Source organism: Linepithema humile, chromosome 1, assembly GCF_040581485.1.
Source record: "Linepithema humile isolate Giens D197 chromosome 1, Lhum_UNIL_v1.0, whole genome shotgun sequence".
NCBI classification, from domain to species: Eukaryota; Metazoa; Arthropoda; class Insecta; order Hymenoptera; family Formicidae; genus Linepithema; species Linepithema humile.
This window is the reverse complement of record NC_090128.1, coordinates 29,622,625-29,650,102: the sequence shown is the minus strand read 5'-3', so window position 1 is coordinate 29,650,102 and position 27,478 is coordinate 29,622,625. Positions and strand designations below refer to the sequence as shown.

The 27,478-nt window shown below is 42.9% G+C and overlaps 2 protein-coding genes across 5 annotated transcripts in view; one reads left to right on the top strand and one right to left on the bottom strand.

The window, feature by feature from the left end:
- qin overlaps positions 1 to 27,478 on the top strand; it is a 153,058-nt gene that overhangs the window by 82,720 nt on the left and 42,860 nt on the right. Inside the window, exon 1 of one of the 4 annotated variants that reach the window (XM_067347213.1) lies at positions 16,246 to 16,407. The exons of the other annotated variants lie outside the window; for them this stretch is intronic. Coding sequence (XP_067203314.1) covers positions 16,261 to 16,407 — 147 coding nt within the window. The 5' untranslated portion in view covers positions 16,246 to 16,260. Of the gene's footprint in view, positions 1 to 16,245; positions 16,408 to 27,478 lie in introns of those variants that run through there. 4 annotated transcript variants of the gene reach the window in all.
- The window catches only part of LOC105668997 (uncharacterized), a 50,200-nt gene continuing 27,850 nt past the window's right edge, over positions 5,129 to 27,478 (bottom strand). The window contains exons 2-3 of the mRNA XM_012361736.2: positions 17,718 to 17,909; positions 5,129 to 7,763 (exon numbers count right to left, since the gene is read on the bottom strand). Coding sequence (XP_012217159.1) covers positions 7,417 to 7,763; positions 17,718 to 17,909 — 539 coding nt within the window. The 3' untranslated portion in view covers positions 5,129 to 7,416. The remainder of the gene's footprint in view (positions 7,764 to 17,717; positions 17,910 to 27,478) is intronic.

Below are 27,478 nucleotides of genomic sequence, written 5' to 3'. Positions count from 1 at the left end.
AAACGGTTAATTAATTATTTAATTAATGAAACGAAAACCAATATGCGAATCTGCGTGAATAATTGAACAATCGAACAGGTAAAATTAAATTTGCATTTACTTTGACCCAATGTCGGTTGCATGAACTATTGACACGTAACAATTTTATGTTTATGAAACCATTGTTTATTTTATAACTAATTGTGGAATACATGCGGGAGAGCGAAATTCGTGTTAATACCGGTATTTGCGTTTTGAAAACATTGTATACGTTATAACATATCGCTGTACGATCGAAGATCCTTTACACAACTGTTCGATGGACTTTTCGTCAATTGCGCCTTAGCCCCGTCTCATCTTTTCATTCCTCATTTATATTGTATATTATTCTGCGATGCCCCACCATCGCGATAAGGCACATAACGTTTGCTCGTATCGATATCGACGAGAAAAGGGGGTGGCGGCGCTATAGCAAAGTATGGAGGGATTGGTTGTGCGTCGGGAATGTTGCTCTCTCGACCCGCTCTCGAAACACGCGAAATATCATCGACGTCTGTACCCCGCGAACCTGCCGCGTCATTGGTCGTCGAAAATTAACATGCAAACGACCAGGAAATATCGCGCGAATTAAAAAACCGGACGAAATGAGGAGAAAATGGACGGACGGGGAGCGAGAATAAAAATCGGAGGGTGTGCCTTCGTGCGTTACGCTTTTCTCCTCCCCGCTCGGTTCTAGAGGCTGCTGACTCTTCTGTATTTGCCTCTCTGTAGCTCGTTCGTCCGTTTTTTTTTTGCACGCAAAATCACGTCGATCATCCGCTGCCGTTGCAAGATTTCTACTTATGCGCGGAATCTGTACCGGAAATTCGCGTAACTCGTTTTAACTGCGCGATATGTTTCTCGCGCATTTTATATCTTTGCCATTATTTTTCTGTAATCGTCAGTTCTCAATCTCTTGTATTAAACAAGCTTCCCTATTTTTTTTATCTACAAATAATAATGTTTTCGACATTCTTTTTTAATTCAAATACTTGAAGTATCATTGTATTTTCTGTTTCAGGTAAGTTGTCGATAATTTAATTCAATCGCTGTCTTCATGCGGTGAGTGATATATTTAATTATATTTTCCATCTTTTTCTATTTCTTTACATAATTACGTTAAAAAATACAGTATAGAATTATTCTAATCTACATTGACAAAGTTGCGTGGAAATCGATTATTGGGATTTACTTGTCGCAATCCACGTAAGCCTAGCATATTACACGTAACATGCGCGATTGAATAAAAATCTCGTGACGAGCGAAAGCATCACTGCACAGCTAAACACTGTGTATGTGTGCGCATATATATTACTCGAAAAAACTAAATACCATGCACATACATGTATAAAATACTATATCATGACAGAAAAGCTTTGGAAAGTCCATGCTGTTTTTTTGCACGAAAATATTTATTCGCAGCATTCGATCCGAAAAGTATTCATTAATCCTACGCACATGCTTACTTTGCCTAAACGCAAACATGTTTAACGTTATCTCGCCATGGCTGGAGTATATTATATTAATAATGATCATGCACAGAGAAAACCGGAAAATGCTTCATTAACAATGCGAAGAGAGCACATAGCGTTTGATTGTAGCCAACTCTTTGACGTTGCTTATCGCCGGCGAGCGAGCTTCGGGGCAAGTAATCGGCGATACAAAATGGAAAACGCTGATAATTTAAGCGGGGGATCCTCCGCGGGGCCGATCGGGGCGCGGGGTCGGGGATAGAGAGAGAGTCGAAGCGAGAGCGGAATAATCCAGGGTGTTATTTTATTCGTTGCTGCGGTGCAGTCGATGCACAAAGTTTTCATAAACGTTGCTCGTGGGCAAACGTTGAACGCTCCGCGCCTCTCCCCTCCCATCTTGCGCGGGCGCCGGAGCGCCCGCTCTTCCGCTTCCTCTCTCGCTCGCAACATGCAACAGACAACGGTTAATCAATGGGCTTCAAGCGCAGGCTCGCATCCTGGGATCTTTCCTGATGGACAGCGGCAACAGTAGCAACAATACGCACCCTCCGGCGAGCGGTGGAAGGGAGGACAAGAGAGAGAAAGAGAAATGAGGGAAGAGCGAAGGTATAGCGAGCGAGTTAGATGAAGAGAAAAGACAGTTGGCTAGAGATGAGAGCGGGGATGAGAGCGAGAGGGATAGCGAGAGCGCCACGGGCGCATAAAACTAGCAAACAATTTAAACTCCTCTTTCAAGTCGCGACTTTGTTTATGCGAACGAAAATAATTCGTCCGCGTATCTGTTTCTCGCCGATGCACGGCGCGAAAATAACCGAATGCACGCGCGCGCGCGAATTAACAGACCAACCGCGACTATAGCATCATGCAAGCCCGGCGGAAAAATTGATCCATATTTAATGTCGTATAGAGAGTTGCGTGCAAAAGTAAACCTTCGAAAATTAACTTGAATAATATGAATCTGTTTTCAACGATGACCGGAAAAATGCATAGGTTCCTCTTTCGGCGGCAGTGCAATAGAAATACGATTAATCTTTAATGCAATTTTGCAAAACCGTGCAACGTACAGTGAAAATTTACTTATTCGAATTTTCCTGAACTGTTTAGCCTGAACGAGATCGCGGAAAAGGCACGAATAAAAGTATTATCGATCTCACACGTCGAACGCAACGCGCCACAAAGTGAAATTACCTTCGAGCAAAGCAATCGGTAAGGAAGCCGGGAACGGGCGTTTCTCTTCTCTGCGAAGTTAGTCCCGAGTCGCGCGGCCTGTCGGTCTTACTATCAAGTCAGAGAATTACTTTCGAACTCGCAGACCGATAAAACAGGCCCTCTCATTCGCCGACGTGCGACTCGACTCGACTCGACTCAACTCAACTTAACTCGACGGACCTAAAAACTTTTCGCACTCGTAAATGAGAGCCAGTTCGCTGGATGTCCGTTTTATGGTCCATTTGCATCCGGCTTTAAAAGTGCCGCCCAGAGTCTTGCAATTAAAGGCACGGCGTATCTCCGCGGATATCACCCGACTGTCGTTTTTCGGCAGCGTCAATTTCCATAATTTCTAACCGTTGCTCTCAAAGTTACGAGAGTTGTCTAAAAAATTTTTACCTTTTTGTTTCGACGCTTTAACTATTTTTTTTTTTTTTTTTTGCATATTATTTGCGCGACATTCAACTCACATCACGTTCCGCCGGTGTGACGCTTCTTTTAACAGTGCAGAAAAGATTTCAAATTCGAGACGTTTAGCGCGATTTAAAATATGTGAATTGAGTGTGTCCGTGTAATTGTCCAGACTTAGAAGAGGTGGACACAACGGCTGCGCCGCGTACTGCACTTGCACAAAATGAGGAGAGAGAAGAAGTGCGGGAAAAGAGACGAAGCGGAGGAGGCAAAACTCCCGGCGAGATTGGATTCCTGAATGTAATTCGAGTTAACCCCACCTGATTACCAGTTTCGCTGATGGATTCTTTAGACCTCTTCGGCGAGCTCCGCGCGGTCCTCGTCATTCTCTCGCTTTATCCGCATCCACCCTTGCTGACAATCGCTCTAAGCGTTCTGCGAAAACGACCAATCGTGCTTTATGGTCATTTTGAATAAATAGAAAACTTTTCTATATATTGAGTTGTATTCCGCGGAATAGAGATTCGTGCATAGCAATTTAAATGCAGTCGGTGCTTTTTAACTAATTTTCAACTCATGTTTCACGAGTGATTTTTAGATGTTCCGCGGAATTTTTTCAAAAAATTTAATTTTTGTCAGATTAAAAAGTGCGCGATATCAACATAACCGACGTCAGAAATTCGGGCGGTGTAATAATTGCACGATTGTGGGGCTGTTTATAAATAGATGGAATAGGTTGCAGACGAATGCCGGCCACACAGTTCGAAACAAATCTAAATGTAGCAATTGGAATAAAAAAAAAAAAAAAAAAAATTAAAACAGAAACCAGAGGCAAACCTCAAAACTAGCGCGTCGCACTAACTCAACTTGCGGAAAAAAAATTCTGATACGCTGGCAAAACCAATTATTTCGCGGAATCCAACTTGCGGTTCATTTAACGCAACGTGGATACCTGATATTTTATATAAAAGCATCGACCAGTATGCGGAGGGTTGAATCAGTTGCTGCCGCAGTGACCGCACTCGCCACCGCACACTCCATCCCATCAACAATGTTCGCGACTTTTTTAACAATTCTCGTGTTACGCAAAAGAATATTTCGGGTTTTGATTAATGATAACCTATCGTATTACGTATTGCACCGCCGTCAAATACGCTTCTTTCCTTTATTCCTTTGTCTAAATTTTAGTTTAAACAGAAGTAATAATAATTGTTTCATTAGCCGCGTAATCTTGTTTTTTTTTTACAAAATTTGAAGAAATACTTTCTTCGAGCGTATCAGAAATGAAGCAATCTATTAGAATCATACACACAACTGCTAATATTAATATCTTATTCGTCTGTAAAATATTTTTCAGACTTGCGCGGAAAATATTTAAAACGAGTCGATGGAGTTTTACCTAAAATTAGATTATTATTGTTATATTTCTGCATTACTAATTATTTGTCGCGATGCTCGAATTAAGTTAAACGCGGAGAGAGCGCAATATTTAAAATCGCGATTACTACGGTGAGCAAACACTGCTGTCGATGAATAAGCGATACTTAATGCTGTGTAGAAACCGCGAGCGAAATGATTTATCCAAAGTTTTCCTTTTTACAGTATAATCGAATTAAGATTCTTCAACTTCGGCTTAAATCCCGCTAGTTACTTTAAAAGTAATCTTTAGTTTCACTGAAATTGTCTCCGTTAACTGTTCTTCGCTAGCAAATTGGCTAGCAAAGATCGGCATCTCTCATTAAAGATATACCATGCCGAAAAGTTTTCGAACTAATTTACCGTAACTTCCGCTCGTAAAAGCTTCCTCCCTTATGTTAAATAAAAATTTCAGTGACATTCTTGTACAGCGTCCAATTTGCGAAAATTACATTCCACGCCAGATACCACTAAAGGATCGAAGAGAGCTAATTCATGAAGCTTCGCGATACTCTTTTAATGGCGTATCTTCATTCCGCTTCATCATCGTCGTGCGTTTCTTCAAACACTGATTGCGAGATGCCGAATTTATTATTCCGAGCTGTTCGAACACTTGTTTATTTATTTTTGTCATAAGATCGCTACATGTTTCATAGCACTGTGTGATAAACAGCATGAAATGGCTCGGTACATCTACGGGGTTTATCTCTATTATATACAAGGCGCAAAAAGTATTAGGTAAAGGCACATGTTCATTCCGTTGCAGAAGTCGCTTGCAAACGTCTACGGACGACACTTACACAAGATCATACGTTTGCTCATTCACAATTTCCATTACTCACTAATTAACGCTACGAACTTAAATGCGCTCGAGAGGCTGCACGCCTCGAGTGTGATTATTAGTGCTATCTACTTTTTTTTTTTCAATCTGATAAAAAATCGCGATACCGCGATCTTGATTCGGGATTCGACGGTGTGTGTCGTGCGTTTATTGGCGTGGCAAGAATTCGTCGCGTGACGATCGCTTTTCAGCGCGGCGCGGACCGCAACAATATATCGCGCGATCGCACGACACGCCATTACTAATTGCCGGCAAGCTCTGCCGTTGTCGTACTTCGTTCCGGCATCACAATCGGCCGTGCACAATCGTATTATCGGTTATTGATTTCAGGAGGCATTGACTTTTGCGTTTGTCAGTGCCGGCCGTGCGTGAAATGCACCGATTCTTCCTTTCTTTCGGCTCGGTTCGGCGAAAGAATGATGATTAGCAATGTGCACTAATTCCTACGTCCAATAATTTCTCGGATTAAATAGCTTTTTGTCTTATTTATATATACGTCTTAACAATATTTTATTGCAATTTTCGTGTATGAGTTGTTGGAAGAAACAACGATATAAACATATTCAAGCAGATTGTGGCATATTTTTCTGTGGATCTATAAAAACCAAACTCTCTAACACGTTACGCTAGAACTTTGCACGAAAAGTATTGTAAAAATATCACTTTGTTTTCGTTTAACCGCGTTTTATACCATTATTTCGTCCAACAAATATAATAATAATAATAAGCAATAATATTTTCAATCAGCTAGTCTTTTATCTGCTTGCAATTTGTTTGTATTATTTTTTCAACGCGTCGACCATATTTTGATGAAATCTAATTTAGATACAAATTTATAAAGACTCGCTTTTGAAAGTACAACAGAAATACAACGAGAACTATAATTGACAGCCGCAAGATTGATTAAAGCGCAGCGGAACCTTTTACAGTACTTTGCCAGTATTAGCTTTTGTTCTTTTTTTTTGTTCTTTTTTTTTTGTTTTTTAGTTGATAAACATAATTTAGCGTACAAAGAGCCGCTGCAGAAGGTATAACGGAAATCGCGATACCCGCCGGATCGTGATTATAATCGGAGCATCGCCCCGTCCGACATGTCGTGTTCGGGTTTGATGATCGATTACGGAACACTCGATTGATTTTCGCACTGTCGTGTCAGCGGCATGTACCTATTGCCCGGACCTCTCGTACTTCCACCGTGACGATCAACTCCCGAGACTCGCTTATCCCCTGATGAGAAGCGCGATAAAGGCACGGCGGCGAAAGAAGAGACGCGGGAAAGAGCTTCATCAACGATTAAGAACCGCATCGAGAGTGCAGGATGCTGTTCCGCGCCGGGCGGCCGCCGCCAGAAGGGAGAAGGCCGATCGCAGACGGAAACTCCACCCTCGGCTCCTCTTTTATTGCGGCAGCGGTGCTCATTCGACGAGCGTCCTTACTCATTCGTCGGTCGATTCTCAAGCCTTCGCCCAATCGCGCTTCGATATTCATTGGACAAAGATTTATTCTCCGGCAGTCCCTCGGCCTTCCTGCGATTTAGCGGCACGAGTGCGCTCTCGAGCGACTTTGTACGCCGACGTGTTGTGTCGCGTGCGCCGACGACGCTCGTGCTGATCCTTCACCGGTATTCATCGAGATCCACGATTGTCCTAGATAATCGCGCCGACTATCGTCGGATACCCTCGAAGCGTCTCTTCGTTTCCCTCGTGAATTCCGCAGTCGTGATAGGGCCCGGACATAAGTCTCGCGCCGAAGCTTCTTCTTCTTCGTCGGTAATGGAATAGTTAAGTGATCGCGATTGGTTCCGCGTTTAAAAGCGCAAAGACCTGAGAAATCTTCAGGCTCGCTAAGCAATATGACTTGTAACAATTTACTTAAGAAAGAAAAGATATTCTGCATGTGAAAATTTGCAATATTTTTTTTTTTTTTCGAAGCGTTTGTGGTCACGCAACGCTTTTTATGATTTTTATATTGTGAGAAAAATACTTTCCATCTAACGCGATAAATTTCTCTCCCTTTCCCTTTTCGTTGCGATCGCGTGCCGCCTCTCCTTCATTTCCTACGCACGAAGATATTCTCCAGAAGCTCCTTCGTGATCAGTCGGTGAGGTCTGGTCGGACTTTCCGTGGGCGTACCGTAAAGTCGGCTGTTGATGGCGTAAAGTTTCGGGCTGAGCTCGCACCTCACGTTGAACCACCAGTCGCAAACGAAGACCACTTGACTGAATTGCGTGCCGTTCGGACAGAGAAACGTTGCCTGCCGGCCGTCTATGTCGCAATAATGCCACGCCTGGCATCTCGTTTCTACGTCAGCGAAGAAGCCGGGGAAGGACTGATCGTCGCAGTAGAAGTTCGTGTAGGGCACCTTTCCCAGCACCGGATAGTCCGTGCCAGGCCGACCTGCAATTGCAACGAACACCGTAAATCATTCTGTATTGAAAACCAAAAATCGTAACAGCATTCGAATTCAAGTCGAAGCGAGCAAATTGATAATTTATATTACTTTTAATGCTAATAATTACATTAATTTGTTTAATATATATTTTCATCTAATATTGTTTTATTTTAAGGATACTTGATAAATCCAAGAAAACCAATATTTTAACGTATAATTGCAATTTTCGAACATTTAAATGCGCTTCGCTATCCCCTTTGATATGATTTGATCCCATATTCACGATCTTAAATAATTCACGGATTATTCCGGCTATAATTTCAACTCATAGATTCCTTTTGCGTGAAATCCGCGAATGTATATAAAGCAGCAGGCGATTCGGATGAGTTAGCTACTTAAATGAACGGACGCGGAGAGGTTAAACGACTCGTCCGTGCAGTTACAGTTCTTTGCCTTTTTTCTATTTCCACTTTTATCCTTTTGCTACTTTCGCAACTGGATTCAATTGAATCCCGGAAGATTCTCGCACAGCTTTTATCAAACAATAATACAATAGTGCAGTCGTGAACTTGTGAGAAAATCAAGTATTTTATCTAAGTAAAATGTTAAAAGCGAAGTAAAGAAAAAAATTCAGAGAATTCTTTTCCCGAAGAGATTTTAGATTTGGCCTCAGAATGCAAGGACTTCGAATATCTGATAATTTGCATGATTTTCCGCGATCAAGAACCGAAACACCTCTAATTTAATAGCGGCGAGCGTAAGCAAGTGATTCTAGGATCGCGATCAAAAGGGGCGCAAACAAAAGGTAGACAACTTGAAGCGGTCCGCGTCGCGGCTGAAAGAGACTCGCATTAAAGCGCCGCTTAAAAGAGCTGAAGAAAGCGCCCTCGGGGTCCTCCCCCCCCCCCCCCCCCACTTTTCTGCCCTCCCTCGTCCCTCGTTCCGGAACTTGGTAGAAAACGAAATAATTAGACCGACACGGTGCGCGAGCACAGCACCAAAAGAGGTGAATAACTCGAGAACGAGAATACGTTCAATGGTGTTGTCGTCGTGGATTCCGCCGAAGTTATAATTACGCGGACCCAACCGCGAATCTGGCGAGGGGACGAGAGAACGGGAGAAACGGAGAAAGGACGACGAAGGGAGGGATGGAGCGGGACGGGATAGCGAGGGGGGAGGAGGGGGGGAGAGGCGAGACGGCGAGCGTTTATTCCGTGCGGGCACACGGAATCTCTTCCGCTGACAAAACAGGTCGGACAAGCGGTGCAAGGTGCGAATTTCGTATGGATGTCGGTGCGATACGGTCGAGTTTGTGCGACGGCGTTGGAAGGCGTACGTCCCGTATATATGTACGTTGCCGAGGTGTTGTGCATGCGTACAAGGCCGGTCTATTTCGCGTCGCATCGGTATTCCTGCAGACATCCGAGTGGAGTCTGGCCAATTCGTTGTTTTCAGCTGGCTTCAACAACTTCCCGTTGAGTGAAATTAACGTGAAAATTTCTCGAGCGGTAAAAAAGCTAAACGGCACGAAATGAAGGGTTAACGAATAATGAATATCGTGAAAAGAGAATTTTTATACATTAGTTCCACATACGAATTTAACGTACTGCTAATTGTTTAGCAGAGCTTTATTCTTTTTTCAGAATTAATTATCCTGATTATCTTTGACTAATATTGACAAAGTTCAGAATAACTTAACTTATTGCAGATAACTAGAGCAACGGAGATATTAAAGTGTCGTGTTGAACTTCACAGATTCTTCATGATTTTTATTAAAACACATTCTTTAGAACGATGCCGGGCGTGCATTCATGTTTCTTAAAATTTATTCAAAAATGTTTCATTCTTCTTCGTCTTCTCGCGAACGACAGCCTGGCGAAATTAAGCTTGTTGCTCGATGAGATTCGAATAGCTGGTCAGACCGAAATGCGAGTGGATAGATAGAAGACAGTGATATGGTGGGAGAGGTATGAGGGGAGCGGAAAGGGTAGACGATTGGGGTTGTTGGCGAACAAGACGAGATGTTATATCGGCGCAAAATTGTTGCGGAAATGCCCGTAACAAAACCAAGCGATCTCTCCACACGGTAATTACTGCAGATCTTTGGTGCCACTGAAATTGCAGAACGACCGTGCATACAGACGACGATGGTGCTTGTAATGTCGCCGTTTATCAAAACGCTGCTAATGAAATGTTGGAAATAAGCACAGTAATTGATCTTGTATCTTTAACCCGAAATTATTCCGCGGAGCTCTTCGGCAATTGGCGATCTTAACGTTAAACTGCTTTTACAAGCCTGCTTTAAAATGTTTTACGTGAAACGCGATTTAAAATTCAGAAAGTGACACTATTTTGTGTATATGTGCGCGTTTAAGACTGCGGTTCCACTGGCAAAGCTAACTAACGAAAAAAACTTTCTCAATAAACGTCGACCTGCTTTTCAACTCTCTTCGCCAATCGGAGAAAATACTGATTCATGACACGATCGGTCGAGTATTTCCTAACATTATTTTAAGGGAACCGTGCAGACTCGGCAGCTCCATTCTTGCGAATTTTACGCATTGGCACGCGACCAAAGTCTCTCCCTCTTCGCACGACGTCGAAACCAGTCTTGTTATCTTTTTTATCGAGGGCATACTCTTCTCTCGCGTGTAATCTTATAAAATCCTACATTTCCCTTTCGCAAGTAAAACACGAATCTTCAAAATCAAGGCTCGCTACTCTACCGCGAAGTTAAATGTCGCTTCCGAAAATTCTTGGCAGTTTTCCTAGTCTCGCGTTTTACTTAACTTTACGTCGGGACTTTTCAGTTGGCTGAACAATAACCAAGCTGAATCGCGAAAATTCTATTTTTCCGACAAAGTCTATGATCCGTTTAATAAAATATTTTTGATATTGAACAAGAATAACTAGCGTTGCGCTGTAAAAAATTTTGCGTCTATTTCACAACTATTATAATGAGTGATTTTGAAATCCATTATAATAATTGTGAATTTCCACGCGTTTGTAAAATTAATTTTTTATGTTGTAATTAAACAACTTACAAAAATAAATTTACAATAGAATGTAAAATTATAGAAATAGTAATTTAATAATACTTTGTGTAATTATATTATTAAACATTCGATTAAACATAATTGAATATTATGCTGCCTAATATTACAAAAATTTGCATAATTACATAAGATTTTTAAAACATTGTATCACTTATGTAATTTTCCATATGAAATAAGATATTTACACAATAAAAGACAAAACTACACAATTTTTGTAAAATTATGTGATTTTTTTTATATTTACAGTATTAATTATACAATTTTTACATCTATTGTGTAAATTTACTGAATTTTTTACAGTGTATATACGTTATTTGTTTGCAAAATAATGTTTTTACTCGCGCAAACAATCATTTTGCATTGTCACGTTTTAGACGAAAGTATGTCGCTTTATTTAATAGCGCAAGCTCCTTTCACGATTGGAGTTGCGTGAGCACGCATCGCGAGGCCAATATTCCTTCTGGTTCGAATCGTGAGCTTTCTCGGACGTATCGGGAGAAAAGTTCACGTGAAGACTTGGATCGCGCCGGGAAACTTTTGTCTCGAATTATTGAGGCAGAATAAATAAGCAAAACGGGGTGTACAGGAATCAGAGGATCCTCCTTCCTTTCTCTTTTATCTCCGGCTCCGCCTTTTTTCCTTTTACAGTAAGAACTCCTAACGAGTGTCAACGATAAGAAACATTCCCCTTTGCCTCCAATCGTTCGTCTCGTTGACGTTATTATTATTACCGACAATTACGGCGTATCGAATACAAAATTCTATCCCTCTCTTTCTTACTCTCTTATATATATCGAGCTATATATAAATCAGCTATTCGCGAAGTTATGTCATATTTATTTAGCATCTCACTTTTTCAAAATTATCCTCTTCCCTTTCTCCAAAAGCGTAAAGATATTAGAATACGCAAACGAAATTTGCAAAGAAGGCCTTGTTTTTTTTTTTTTTAAGGCGTACTGAGCAAGAATAACGGGAAAAAGGACGTCGCTAGCGCTCGGTCACGCGTATTAAATAAATCCACGCAGGACGTACGCTGAAGCGCCCATTAGGCTAACGAACCCTTTTGTGAAACTGAGAGGCGTATAATTATTTCACGACTTCTCCAAGATAACGTGATTGTTAATTCAAAGTTGCGCGATGAAACTCGGCGCTGCGTCGCTCTTCTTGCATAAAGTGCACATACTTGAATGCAGGGCGCATCTTGTGCGCCTGGCAGGCTACGACGGGCGTCAATATCCGGCACACGATTCGCTTTGTGCGGGCAATAACATGGGGGAGGTGTCAGGTGAGAGAACACGAGAGAGCTGCGCTTCTGCGAGAACGTCTCTCGGCATTTTCGCCGATTAATTTGAAATATATCCGGATTCTCTCCGCGCAGCTATCGCGCGTATGCGTGCGAACGTACTCGCGCGGCTGGAAGCGAATCGCTTTCGGAACACGGACGGGATATTACGCGATATCTTACGCAGCGAAAGCGCTTCGAGCTGAGCCGCGTAATGAGGCGGAGAGCAGAAAACGCACATGGGCTTCGAATCGTATCAAAGTGATTAAGCAGCCGTTTCCTGTGATTATCCAGCTGTTTGTTTACACTTTGGACACGGTTATCCTGCGAGGGGGATATTAATCCTTCCAGCGACGTGAATGGCGCATCGCAGTGTTAATTACACATACGAAGATTAACGGAGTTTGTCGTCTAATACGTGTCTCATAAATCGAGAGACGATAATATTCGCCAACTTTTTTAAAATTATATTCAAATATCACATCGTATCGTTCAAAATTCACTTTTTCTTTACGAACGAGTTTGATAGATCGCTTGATAAACATAATTGTAAATTGTACGAAACCAGGAAGAATGTAAAGAACTCTTAAAGGCAATTCCAAACAGAGAAATATTGTTTAATCACTCTATAAATTGATTATAAATATTATACGTTATTTGTTGTTAGTAGAATTTTTAGTAAACTCGCGAACGTTTCCGTATCCACATTTTCTAAATGAAGGGCGAAGCTTTGACGTCTGCATCCATGATCGTGCACGGATCCTCTTTCGTCTTGCGCCAACAGCATCCGTCTTCCTCTCTTTTACGTCTCACCACTGCCAGCCATCGTCATAAAGTCAGCCAAGCGCGCGGGACGAACTTTGCTGCAACTATTCTTCACCCCTCATTGTTCCTCCATCCATCTTTCTCTGAGGCACTCGCGCTTCGCTGTTCCCGTCTTTTCATCCTCGATACACGATCCTCTGTATCTTCCTTGCGCGTTACCTCCCGCTTGCCCTCCATCGTCCATTCGTATGTCGTGAGATGCGCGTAAAGACGATCCAGTTAGGTTCGCGCGCAGCTGGAAGAAGACGCGAGCGGAAAAAAATGAGGAAGAGACAGCCGAGAGAGACGCGCATAGCGCGGATCTTCACTTCTCCTGCTTCCCTCTGCTCGCTCCCGCACGAACTACCGCGGCAGGGAGCCACGTTAATGCGGAGTTCGTCCCGGGTTCGGACTATTTCATTATCCTGTCCAAGTGGCACGCCGAAGAAATGAGGATCGTTTCCGCGCGACCCTTCGGGAGATTGAGAACCGTTAAATCAATGAGATAAGTTTATGCTATCATATCGACTCGCCGTTGTTTTTCCTTCTCCGCTTATGCAGGGACGATTTGACCGCATCTATCTTACATTGGAAATAAATGACGCTCATTCGCGAGCTGTATAAGTCACTTTTTAAATTTATTAACTGAAATCTTTCGTTATATATCGAGCAGAAAATAGAGTGTCATCTTCAACGAGTGAATAATTTATGAATCTAGAAATTTTTACAATATGGAAGACAAATTATAGAGATGTGTGACATCTATTGCGTGTTTTTTGATTTTTTTATAACAGCCTTTATTTTCTGTACATTTTAACGATATATCCAAATTATTGTGCAATGTGCGCGTGAAATTTTGATATTTTTCTCAAAACACTTCAACTCGGTGTCTCTCTATTTTCTATTTTATTTAAAAATCTTTTCTGCTTTTATTTGATTGCTATTTTTCTCTTGTTTTTTCTCTTGTTTTCTTTTTTTTTCTTGTTTTCCGTCTCACTGTTTTTCTCCCGTTATTACCTTCCTCCATTCTTGCTACACGATCTTCCCCATCTCGAATTCGCTTCTCTTTGCGCCCTGCAACGACTCAGCCGCGTATAATCAGCCCTTGTCGGAAGGGTGTCACGGTAGTTAGCCGACACACCGGAGTTTACGATAGAGCGGCGCCGTCGTAAATTCCTCGTGCATTGTTTGAGAATTTGCGAACGCTAATCGGTCCTCGTCACATCGACGAAAGGCGCGTCGTCGACGTCGTCGCCGTCATCTCGTTGTCGCTCACCGCTTCAAGATTGACGTCAATGTCGACGAAGGTCCCGTCCCTCGATAGATATTCACGGAATTTCTGGCGCTTTGGCAAATTTCTCAAATTCGCGGCCGATCGTCAAGCTGCACATTTATCGGATCACTCGACGAACTTCTATAACCTGCCGATAATCTATCCCTAATTTACTTTCTAATATCGGAGGAATTTCACTAGATCCTCTCTTCGTGTTAAAGCTAGATCATATATTTCGAAAGCAATTTTTTAAAATACCAAATCCTTGATTTATATTGCAATATTTGCATACATTATAATTTAAGTTGATGTGACTTAATTTAAAATCAGCATATTTATCGTCGCGCAGCGATTATCACTGTCGGTTCTCGAGCTTATAATTTAAACGCAACGTTACACGAAAGCGCGTTTTAGGCGGCCGATCGATTTAATCGCGCGACGGAATACGTTTAATGCATTATCAAATAATCAGATCTCGCGGAACAATGGTCGATGGATTAACCGCATATATTATTCGCGTTTCCACGGCGCAAATCCTCGGCGGAGCCGAAGATAAATAATGAGCCCTCCGTCCCGTAAAGTTTCACGAGTCCTGCACGAGGATACTTACGATCGTATTTAATTTAGTGCATGAATTTTATGCGCACCCCCCGCATTATACGCGCACTTGTATAAATCAGCTCGGCCGACATTTTCTATCGCGTGTAACGTGCATACGCAGGGGCTACCGTGTGCAGTCTTCTACCCTCCGATGGCGCGATGTGCAAATCTATTATAGAAATTTTCCCTCCGAACGTGAAGGCTGCAAATATTTTACGATCGATCGACTAAAGGGAGAGAGAGACTCTCGTCGACCGACGTCGCCCTTCGAAAGGCGACCGAGGAAAATCGAAGCGGATGCCGCCTGCCCGCTCGCATTACGATAGGTCAGTGTTGAAACTGCGAACCTTCAAAGAACCCATTAGCCAGGCACAAAGTGACATAAATCCCGTTTAATGCGGTATGACCGCGCGCATTTAATGGCAACAAGGTTATCGCGGTAACTTGAAAAATAAGCTCCACTTAAAAATGCGCCGTTAATTTTAGCCATTCCTTGTCGAGCGTATCTGCTTTGTGATTTATGAGGAGCTTTTTATTATTTTTCAACTGAACGCCGTGAATTTTGCGTGCTTTATTTGCATGACATATTTTTCAAGTTGCTTTTTTTGATTGATCAGAAGAGAATTGTTTACTGCGCATCCATCGAGCCTATTTATTTTTCATGATTTTGCAATGTTTTTTTTTTTTCCAAAAAAGGAGAACAACGGAAGAAGCTAGTATCACAGGCAAAGTCGAGATTAATAGCGTTTCGCGTTCAATTATTCTGACGTGAATTTACGGGGCTGCTAATGTAGTTACTTTAAAGTAATGATTTTTAAAACCAAAGAGACGCGATCGTTCCTCGTTGCATACTGAAAATTAATAAAAGATAACAGAGCTGTTCATTGCGCGATTATTCAATTCACGCGACGCTCAAGTTTCATTCGCAAGCACGTTATCGTTTAAGATTATTAATTGCAAAAAATATCAGTCAAAAATGTCACATTATCTTTTAAACAATTCAAATTATTCTCGCAGCAAAATATTTTTTAAACAATTATTACGTCAATGTACAGTTTAATAAAAACTTTGAAGATAAAATTATAAATTTGTGGAACAATTTTGAGGCTCCAAGCAACTTCTTAAAGCGCTTATCGGCTTTAATCCACCTGTTTTTTGCCTAATTCAAAGTTAACCCATTAAATCTGCTAATCTCCTGAAACTTGTTGACGAGATTATGTTGTCCTAACTCACAAGTACTCCGAATAGTGATAATAACAATTAATCCCGACAATATTTTTTGAACGGAGCCACTAGCGGCAAAAATAATAAAGTTAAAGTCTGCGAGTTTTAACAGGTTGATCTGTCGAGAGCAGAGACGAGAGACTATAAAAATACTGATGGACTTTCACCAGACATCGAAAATCTCGCATCGATAAGCGCGTAAATCAACCGAAAGGTATTTTCTAGGAGACACGCGTTGGAGAAATTGACAGAACCTAACAAACATGCGTTACGTGGTCCATTCTTGTTTCATGCGGGAAGAAAGCTGCGGAGTATCAGTGAAATTGTTGGAATCTCCGACGGGGCGTATTCGACGAGAGTTCCTCGGTTTGAGCGCGCTTTATGCGATTGCGGAAACGAGGAGGAAAAAGGTAAGAAGTGGATAGAAGATAAGTTATTGCTCGCCGAGGTATGCGGCTATGTATATTTCCTTATACTTCCGCCAGCGCCCGGCATCTTCCTCCTCATTCCCGGCTCCTATTGTCGGCAGAATTACCTGCTAAAGGGTGTTCATGAATGCGACGATATTGCGTCGTCCGTCTAGGTTTAAATCTCATCTATTTACGACCGGCGAATCTTATATAATCGCAACCGGTAAAACATATCACCCGACCTGACGTTTCATTCGCATAAGACACCTTTGTATGTACACACACATGTCCGAGCGGTCGCTACTTTAGGACTGCGTTAAGCTGCACGGAAAGATTTGAAATGATCAACGTTAAAATTGCAATCTTTTTTAGCAAAGTTAAACCCCGTTTTTTTTTCGTTTTTTAACGTTGGATGCTTTTGTAATTGATCTTTATAGATAAAGAAGGTAAATTAAGTTTTGTTAAAGTAAAATCAATTGTTGATGGTGAAAAGAGCTATTAGTGTCTGAATATTTTTATTAAAGAAAAAATTGGCTTCACAGTTGTTGAAGAATCTATTTTTTAAAATACTATTCGCATATTTCGAAACACTCTGTAGACTTACATCAAGATTGTTGCGCGAGATTGGGATTAATGAAATCTTCTGTACGCGATACGCATCTTTCCGCGTGAAATTTTACTCAAAGATACCACGAATGTAATTAAACATATTTTTCGTGGATTCGGCAGCATTTTTCATCCGCACGGATAAAGGGATGGTAGCCGTAGATGGTGTTTTAAGGAAAAGGATCAGTTCGCATAGCTTCCGCGTTCCTGGCGTTTCTCACAGTCTGGCACCGTCGAGCGTGAAATATTTTCTGTTTGAGAATACGGAAGACGCGTTCGGCGGAGAGTCTACGCAATCGACTTGTCTCCTCTGCCTGTTTCGTCATCTCCGGCTTTCTCCATTTCCTCATTATTTCCCCCCCCCCCCCCCCCCGCAAGCCTAACCCGTCTCTCGCAAAGTCCTTGTCCTCCGTTTTGTTTATTTCTCGCACACAACACGATCGACCGGCTTTCACGTCACACGATCCACTCGATTTCAAAAGAATGACGCTCGGCGAGGAGAACGAAGAGAGGCGTCGGTCCGACGAGAAATGGGGAAAGAGGGTGGATAAAATGGGGAAGAAGGGTGGGGACGGACTCCAGAAGCTGTGGGCGGTTGGAGAAAGGAGGGTGGAGAAAGGCGCTGTTGCGTTGACCGGATCAAGCCGGTCGGGCAAGCAGCTCACAAAGCGACAACTTTGCGCGAGATGATCTTGTTTACGTACCGGGTATCGATTTACCGAGATCGAGGTACTCCCGCACAGACGGGCTCAGGAATCCAGGCGGCACGGACGGTGCCTCGTTCGTCGGATTGTTCCTTTCGTCCACCGGATCATCGTAGTAATAGTCGTCCTCGTCGGGATCGAGCGGCTTCGCCCGCTTCGACACCTTGCTGCCTCGGCCGCCGCGCGCACCACCTGTAAAAGCAACTTCCAGCCGTGAAATGCGCCCAGTGATCGGTGAAAATCTGAAAGATTTCGAAATTGATTTGAATATTATTCTAATATTTCAGACAATTCGCAGCACGTGGCGCGCTAGAAGCTTCTGCGATTAAATTTGCAGAACTCCAAAGTTTTCGAAGATTAATTTTTCTCGTGGTTAAAGATTCTTTGGGTAATTAAAGAGCAGTCTGGATTCCGAATATTTAAACACTCAGCGTTTAATTCATAGAGACCCGAGTCACTCTGTTGTGCTATGAGAGTAATGGTTCCATTATTCTTTTAATTGCGCTGTCCGCGCGCTTCTTCCCTTCTAATAATACGCATGATTGAAGTTCCATCGCGTTTCTACTGTTATTTCTCTCCTGATGAATTTTGTCCGTCCGCGAGGAGGAAAATGGTTGATCAGAAAAGAGAGACGAAGGAAGTATTCTGCAGCCTTCAGGGACTTCAGGGTCAATTGAGCAATCTGAAATTTAAATCGCTCAACGTACACAAGCGCGCGCTGCACGTGCGCTATTTATTCATTTAATTACAACGAAATATGTATCATAATTCTATCTAAGAAGACACTTTGAATATTTTCTATAAAACAAAAATAATACCCGCGCTAACCTCAAAATAACAACTTTCGCAATGGTAACCGCTCGAAGTGACGCACAATGCGCATCGAGATAATCGGCCAGTCGGCGTCGCGGGAAAGCAGCATCAATGAATGCGAGTATCGATTTTACATGCTTTTTTAAAAATAAGATTTGAAAATGCGATCGTCGAGTGACTCCCAAAGGTGAACACATTTTACAGTCCTTTTAATAAACGCGCGGAAACGTTTAATCAATGTTGTCCACGCTTCATGCTGATTCCCTTCAGGGAGAAACAAAGTGGTAGTCGAACATGAAAATGTTTCGAATTGAATTCTGAGAACACGATTGCAAAATACGGTCTTATTGTTCTTTCAATTCGCAATCGTTATTTTTGTGAAAGTCGGCGGAAAAAGATTAGATCGGCGAGCTTAACAACGATTAGGAAATGACAGCGTTCCGTTTATTTTAATCTACCGCCTGGTGACATATTTAAACGTGTGCAAAGCTTGTGTTAGTAAAATAATGTAGTATTACATTGGTGTGTGCGATAACTTTCGTAAGCATTTGATCTCTAAATAACGTGATATACGAGAACAGTAAACTGTTTCGTTTCGCTGATAAATTGTTTTACTTAAATCTTAACCGCGCAACAAAAATGGATTTTGCTCGCCACATTTGCTCATCCGCACATCCAGCCATACAACATACACATACATCTGCTTGTAACAGCTTCGCTGAAGTGGTCGAAGAGAAAGTATTGCAGGCAGCTTCTTCAAACGTAAGGTAAATAAGAAAATATGATTGTAGCAATCAGAGAAGGTAAGAAACCTTCCTGGAAAAATTGGAGAAATTTTTTCCGACGGCGCGGAAATTAGGCCGAAAGAAGTCCAGTGTTTCACAGTATCATAGTGATTTTTACAGATGCGAAAAATAGTCGAGCCTAGCAATTGTGTGAAACGTACGGGAGAATCGACGTATGAGGGTGATCAGCGCGGTAAATTCGATCACGCGTAATCACGCTATGAATCCTTAGTAGGGTGTATTTACGTCGAAGCCTGTGTTACTCCGGTTTACGAAAGCTGAGCGGAATCCCATATTCATCCTATTTGATGCTGGCTGCTGCGTCCGTGCCGCGGAAGCTAATTAATGGCTCATCGACGAAGCGAACTTTATGCGTCAAAACGCCGCGGATTAATTCGCGCGGGGACAATGCATCCGCACGCGGGATTTGCAATCAGACACACTGACGTGACGCGGGGCCCGGTGTGTGTTGCTGTTGTTGTTTTTTCCCACCTCGTGAATCTCGCCGCTGTTCGCGCGTGAAACGCGATTTTAATGTTACGTGCGGGATCCGAAAACGCTCGCAGCAAATACTATTAAATATCACAAAATATTACCGCGCACGCGCTAGTTGAATGCTGTTTAATGCGCTTCAGCGTTTGTAATAAAATATTCTCGTTTTTTTTGGGAGGGGGGAGGAAGCCCCCTTTTTTTCCCCCGAATAATACCGCGCTTACGTCTATAATGCTGAATAATCGTCACGATGGTGGAAATTTACGCGCCAAAAGTGACAGCCCATTCTTTATCGTATTCGTTGTTTACTAAATGCTGCACTGAAATACTGTCTCCACATAGTTTGACGAATGGCACGGTAACGTTAATTTGGCCATTTTTTTCCGCTTCCTTCAAGCGTTTATTCGATATTCTTTATTGCGGGGTCGCTGAAATTATTGCGATATCCGCGTCGAGAATATTTCGCGTTTGAGCTATCGTTACTTCTTCAGCTAGTTTTACAATTGCTCCCGTGTCGTCCATAGCTTTATTCCGCTACGTATTTACGTTATGCCGCTCCCAAAGGCGGTTCGAGTTCCGGAGTATAATAAATATTGTCTATCCATCCGTCCGCCGTTTTCCATTAAAGTAGCAGAGAGGAACGCGAAAGAAAAAGAGTCGCGCGCGACGTAACTATTTTCTGCATTTCACGACGCGCAAATATCCCAAGGAAACGGCGCTTTAATATCGCACTGCTGCATGAAAATTCACTAACGGACGGGCGAAAGGAGGAGAGAGAGAGAGAGAGAGAGAAAGTACAAAGAAAGAGATATATACGGAAATAGATAGGTTGGAGCTGCAAAAGGATTGACAAAAAAGATGGAGGCGGGAGGGAAAGAGGGATGGATAAAGTACAACCGCGCTCTTCCGGTGCGTTCGTATGTGCCCCGCGTGGGAAAACGCTAGTCGCATATCGCGGATCATTCATGGCCGGCGACAGAAAAAGTGCCGATGTACAAATACGATCTCGCTAATTCGTATTTATCCGCGCGTGATGCGCGATTATGCATGAGCGTGCATCGAAACGCAGCTCTCGGAATGGGTCAAGCGATTTGTGCGCGCGATGCGATGCGGCGAGATGCATGCCTATTATCCGAACGCCGTATTTTCTTGCACGGGAAATGAAGCTCGCCAGGACGTTAAATATGCATGACAGTCGAATAATGTCGGCTCGCGAATCTTTCCATTAATTTGTTACCTGCCGGCGAGGCTCATCGCGTTTACTTTTACACAATAGTTTCGACAACGTCACACGCAGCTCTGAGAACTGTCGAAATGCCAGAGTCCGAGGCAGGTAATTTTATCCTGCAGATATGTGCAGAAGAATGTACAATTTCTCCGACATACAGTTATCACGCGCATGCAAGTGCGAGGAGCCGAAAGCATTGTTGCAGTTAAAAAAAAAAAAAAATAAAAAAAAATACTCGCGAATAAAAGTGAACGAACCATTTTCCACTTTTAAAATACACAATTTTTTTGGATTTTTGCGAATTTATGACAGTAACGCGCCGCGCTGCCTGATATCGGATGAGCGTTAGTGCAGTTAGTATAGCGATAAAACACGCGCGCCCATAGAAATATAGGACCGCGGGATCAAATAACATTTGTTATATTAAATTCCATGTACAAACAGGTGTAATTATTCGACCCGATCTGCTCGAATGCCGAATAATTATTAAATGCGCACCGGCGGCAAAAGTAGGTATTAAACGTATTCGACCTGAACTAAATTACTGCGGCGGGGTGTGTAATAACGCATGGACGGACACCGCGAATCGATTTGCCGGCGCTGCCCCGAGGACAGCCGACACGAATACAAAAAAGTTTCTATTTCCGAAAGACAAATCGGGATATGATGCTGCCGCTGCGCCGGTACAACGCAGTCCAGCTGTCTGCGTGTGATAATTAACTATCGATCGGGCCCGCTTCTCCATTAGTTGCCGCATTTTCGGTGGCCTAATTATTCCCTTGTTCTCTCGCGCCGGAGGAGACTCTGCGATCGACGCAATTAAAAACGAAGTTGTGGACCGACAACTGCATCGCAAACATTTCTACGAAAATCTCAAAGCTGCATTCGTTTGTTACAAGATTTTTTTAATTTACGATATTTTCATAATTATAGTTTATATTTTAGTTTAATAATGTCGGGGAAAAAAGGATTCGTTGGCGAGATCTTGTTTCGATAACGACGAAAAAAGAGTTCTTGCACAAATTCTTGTACATCAGCGCGGATCAAGAGAGAACATTTCGCTTCTTAGAGGCTTTTGCCTACGCGATAAAAATGATCGACCATGGTTTTCGCAAATTGTGATTGACGATAGAGACGAGAATTACCTGCGCACGTAAATTGAACGATTTAAATAAAGATCTTTATAATCATTTCTTTACATTACATAGAAAATGTTCAAATATCTATTTAAACGAGATAAATAAACACGAAATTCGATAGTTTTGTTATTTCAATTCAAATTCTGAATCGCAACAATTTTTCTATATTTCATATTACAATCATTTTAATGAATGTTTATCAGTAAGCCAAAGCCAATTTATTTGTACTCTATTTCTCTCTCTTCGCATTAGCCGGGATGAAAAATCGTTATCATAAGATATCTAGTTGCTACTCGGAAGGAGGATGGAACCACAGGTGTAATAACGCCCGAAAATAAATCGCGATAAATATGATACCGCGGTAAACAGAGTAAGCGGCGGTAAACCTGCAAAGGAAATACGAGGAGGTGGAGGAGCCGTGGATAGGAGGAAGGAGGGGGGGGGGGTATCGTTTAACCGATAGTCGTGTGCCACCGACGTGCCCGTCCGCCCTTTCGCGTCTCTTTAAGTATCCTCAAAGCTCGATCCAATCTTCCCGGCGATCGGGCGCGCCGTGAAACCTCTGGTATCCTCGGCCTGACCGAAGAAATGATCCCGCGTGTATCGGCGTAGGCGTTCGCGTCGTCGGGCGCAACTTCGCCGCTGACTCCGCTAAAAGACGTCACCCCGGAAACGAGACACCGTGAAAGGTGGAGCGCCGTTTCCCCGGTACGCAAAGAAATTCACGGGGCGGTCGAGGCGACGAGCTCGATAGAAGAAGAGAGGCAGCCGTGGGGGGGGGGGGGAGTCGCTTCCTCTTTTTCTCTCGCTCTACCTAGCGAACGGGCGCGAGCGAGCGAGCTGGAGCGACGTGCAGCCGGGCGATAAAGGGATGAGAAGGAAAGATGAAGAGAGAGAGAGAGAGAGAGAGAGAGAGAGAGAGAGAGAGAGAGAGAGAGAGAGAACGAGAATGAGCGAGTGAGATCGCCACGCGGTGTTTACGACGACGAGGAAGAAGAACCTTTTCGCTATGGTCGTTTAGAAGGAGGGCCTTTTAACGACGCAAAGAACGATCCGCCGCCTTTGTGCTCCCTCGCTTCGTCCACCAGCCGTCGAGCCATTTAACTGTGTGCGTCTGTGCATCCTGCGCCCCTACTTTATCGCGCTCGACCATCCCCCCTCCCACCCTTCGTTGACTGCCCTCGCGTTCTCCGTCGTTCCTCCGCGCATCTGACCCTTCGCGCGTTTCGTATATTTCCGTGCAACAACGGTGCTTCCGGCACACCCGTGCTCGGAGACTACCCGAGATATCGGCGGCGCGCTTCGTGAACAAGTTTCTTGTATCAATAATTTCAATTTTTCTTCACCAGACGCACCTTCGGCTACGTTTTCAAAACTCGCATCGCTCGGCTTAAGCCCAAACGCAGGCTGTGTGGCCGCGATCTCTCTCCTTGATTCTACTCCTTACTTCCACGTCGCGGCCCGTCATCTTCTACGCGCGGCACGTTTGCGTACGCACGTACATAACATCGCGAGTTTTCCCATCAAAGGGGAAGTAATTACGCAGGTATCCGTTGTACCAACACCCCGGGCGCACCGGCAGTCCAGGGCAGTCGCTCTGCGCGCGATCGAAGTTACGATTCTCGCGTTCACGATGAAATTTCAGACCGGGGTGCGGCAGGCGGGAGCGGCGGGGCCGACGCACAGAAGGAGAAAGGCAAGCGGGGGGGGGGGGGGGGGGGGTGGATTTTGCAGGGGGATGGAAACATAGACGGAACGAGCGGGCGATGCTTCGGGGCTAAACACGCCGGCGGAGCGGCGGGAGGCGCGGGCGAGAGGGGGAAGGGGGCTGTGCGGAGGAAGGGGCTTCGTTAAATAATTAATCGATCCGAACCGCCCGACTGCCGAGGATTCCTTCCTCTTCCTGGTTCCGCACAAACGATGCGTTTTCTGAGGTTTTCCGGCCGAGCGGGACGACGGGCGCGAGTGGGTGGCTTTTATGCATCGAATTCGCTGAATGCATTTTTCCGCCGAGTGAAATATAACGGAAGAATAGCGATCAAAGAGATGACTAATGGTTTGTCGGCTCTCTCAGATTGCGAATTTTTATATTTTTGTATCCTTACGTCATAATCATGAAAAGTTGGATTTTTTCGCGTGTTATTAGGAATTTTTTGATTCTTATAATTAAAACTGTAGAACTTTTGGACCTTCGAGTGATTACAGTTGACATTTAGCTTCTTCCGGTCCTCTTCACTCTTGCATTAATTTTGCTCGGCGCGGACGGTTTACGACGTATGATACATCACAATGATGATGCGTTACTATTATAATAAATACGTAATGACGTTTATGGATATGCTAGGGAGAAAAAAATCGCTTAACTGTGGTATCGCGCACATAGTCTATCTGATATTAATAACTTTCATATTTTGGACTCATTAAACTCGCTAAAATACACGACGGTAGCCGGTAGCATAATATGACCGAACCGCATTAACTGCATGTACAAGCGTATCGTGAATAACGCAATAGGCACGTTCCGCGGTTTGTGTCGACATCCATTGCGCTCTCTAGGAGTTATTACAATATTTTAATTTTTAATTGCTGTTGTGTATTATGCGCCGTATAATTAATCGCCCGACGCGATAAATAAGTGAGCGCGCGCTGCATTTCTAAAACAAGCGCATCTCGCATGCGCCGTTGTAAGTCCACGTGTCGAATTCACAAGTGAAAATTCTTCTTTCGCAGTTCTTTTTTCCCAAAAATTTCTGAATAAAAATGTATTGCTCAGCGTAATTGCAGTCGTTATTTGGCTGCAGTATTTTACAAACATACGTGCAGCTGCATAATCTTGTTTGTACAAATACCGAGAAATATGAACTTGTACGATACTAGAAAAATCTTTGCTGAATTTTCAGTAAAGAAAATGCACCTGTAACGTGTAATTGATAATATTCTATACTTTTAAATAACTTTAACATGTAATATTTGATGTCTTAATAATTATTGCGATGATTTGAATAAGTAAATCGTGCTTTTTTTCGCATTAAGCAGATTCGCGTAATACTTTCGTTGCATTTTTAAAATTAGCACATCTTTCCGTAAATCCTGGCCTCCGCGCGAATTTAACATTTTTGCTGAAAATATCTCGACGTCTGGTGCTCTGATTTTCAGTGAGGAATATGTAGACCCGACGTGGACAGCAAAAACGTACATGTCGGCTAAACATGACAAGGTGGATGCCCTGTCGGGCGCAGGAAAGCTTCGAAAGTTTCGCTAATTATTCCACAAAGAAAAGAGTGACGCGTCGTGACTTGAGGTTGCTCGCGGAGTTTCCGAGTTACGTCAATTCAACGATTTCGAACTCTAACTTGCGTACACAGGAGCGCGGATACGCCACTTTCTATGGGGAAAAAGTTTTCGCGGTGCCACCATAATTAGTGAAATTTTTGTAAAAAAATAGCGGACGTTAAAGTGCGACTGTTTGAACAATTTCGTACGTACGACGCGTCGTTTATCTTCAGAAACTTTTTGGTGTTCTCTATCATTTTTTATTCATTCTAGATCGTTCACTTTTATACGTAATTATTGTTTATGTATTGTTTATTTTTAATAAAAACTTGATATAATTAACAAAATATATATATATAGATTACTTTTTTTTAATAATTACATTTAACATTTTTATTTTGCATCATAAATACACGAAAATTCCGGGTAAGAAATTTTATTCCCTGTAAATTCGCGCATAATTTCTGTCGCGATGAACTTGTAACGCGCGGCCTCGTCTCATTTTTCGTCAGTCAGTTAGAAACTGCGGGATAGTCCGCGCTGGGATTAGATCCACGCTTAATAATGTCTTTAAACGATACTTCAAGGTGCAGCGGCAAATTTGCGTAATTGAAAATAGGGCTGTCTATTACAGGAAGCAATTGCCTAATAATTAAGGTGAATCGGGCTGCACGTAAGGTTGACAAAATGATGATACATGAGAAAGAGTTAGCATTTTGTTATCGGCGAACGCGGTATGTTAAGCTGGCAGGAGTTAGCGGCGTGCGAGCTTTTAATTTAAAATCCGATTCACTCTTTGGACCGATTCACCTGTCGTTACTCTACGCCACACGCTTAATTTGCAGTTTCCATGGAGATGCAACGAGTCTGCGAGTGCATGCGGTGAGCAGGGACGCACGCGCGCGGAACGAGAGATGATAAAAAGAGAGAATAAGCCGTTTGATGTAGAAATCAATAAGGCCGAATTTGTAAAAAAAAAAAGGAAGAGATAGAGAGAATGAGATAGAGATGTGAACACGCCCAGATGTGCGCGCGCGCGAAAGCGAAATGTCTGGCGAAAACGGCGAAAATAAAACGAAATGAAGAGTGCCAACGTCGGGAGCTTGATTTACATTGCCAGTGACGAGTCATCTCGCGCAAAGCCGCCCACACATATTCACACACATGTACGAGCGGTTTTGCACAAAGCTTCGGCGGAGCCAGTACAGCCCTTGTTTTCTCTTTAACGATTTATCTACACATCTGACCTATTTTCTGTTACAAGATGTATAACGCGATCGTGACGCCAACTTTCGACGGCATTCAAAACCGATCGCGAGTATACGAAAATCAAACCTTGAACAATTTCAGAATGGTGTGCAAATTCGTTAGAGCTTGGATTCGTCGAGATTAGGATCGATAAACGCGAAGATTTGGCTGTGTATTTATATTACTTTCGTTAGGCTCGCGAATATGAAGAGAGAGAGTAGTGCAAACATTCTACGATAGTAATTATTTGTTTAGGCAGAACGTCCCGTACGAACAACGTCATCCAATTATATTCCAATAAAAATTCTATCTATTATATAAAGAAGATTACATTTTAAGACAGCGCTCGCAGGCAACAGCAAGAATCCATTTATAATGACGAGCGTCATCCGGGCGAATTGCAGACACTACTCGCACAGTTTCGCAAGAGTATCGCCGTTCGATTCGTTAAGAGTGGCATCGTTAAAAACATGAACGCTTAGGCACGGCGTCTTCTTCGGCATCACGCCACAGGCGGACGTGCTATGAATGTTTGCTATCGCTATAAACGAATTCCGATGGTGAAAAAGCGAAATTTAATTTTTATCGCAATTTTCCGGATAGACATATATATTTCAAATGTGGATTTTAAGCACAAAATATGTCGTTCTTCGATCAATTGCATAACGTTCTCTGAAAATCATTGTTTAGATGTGAACTTTATAAATGAGCACCTCGCAAGCATACTATGTTAAGTTAATTTTTTGATATACTTTCAGTAAAGTACTTATAATGTTTTGCATT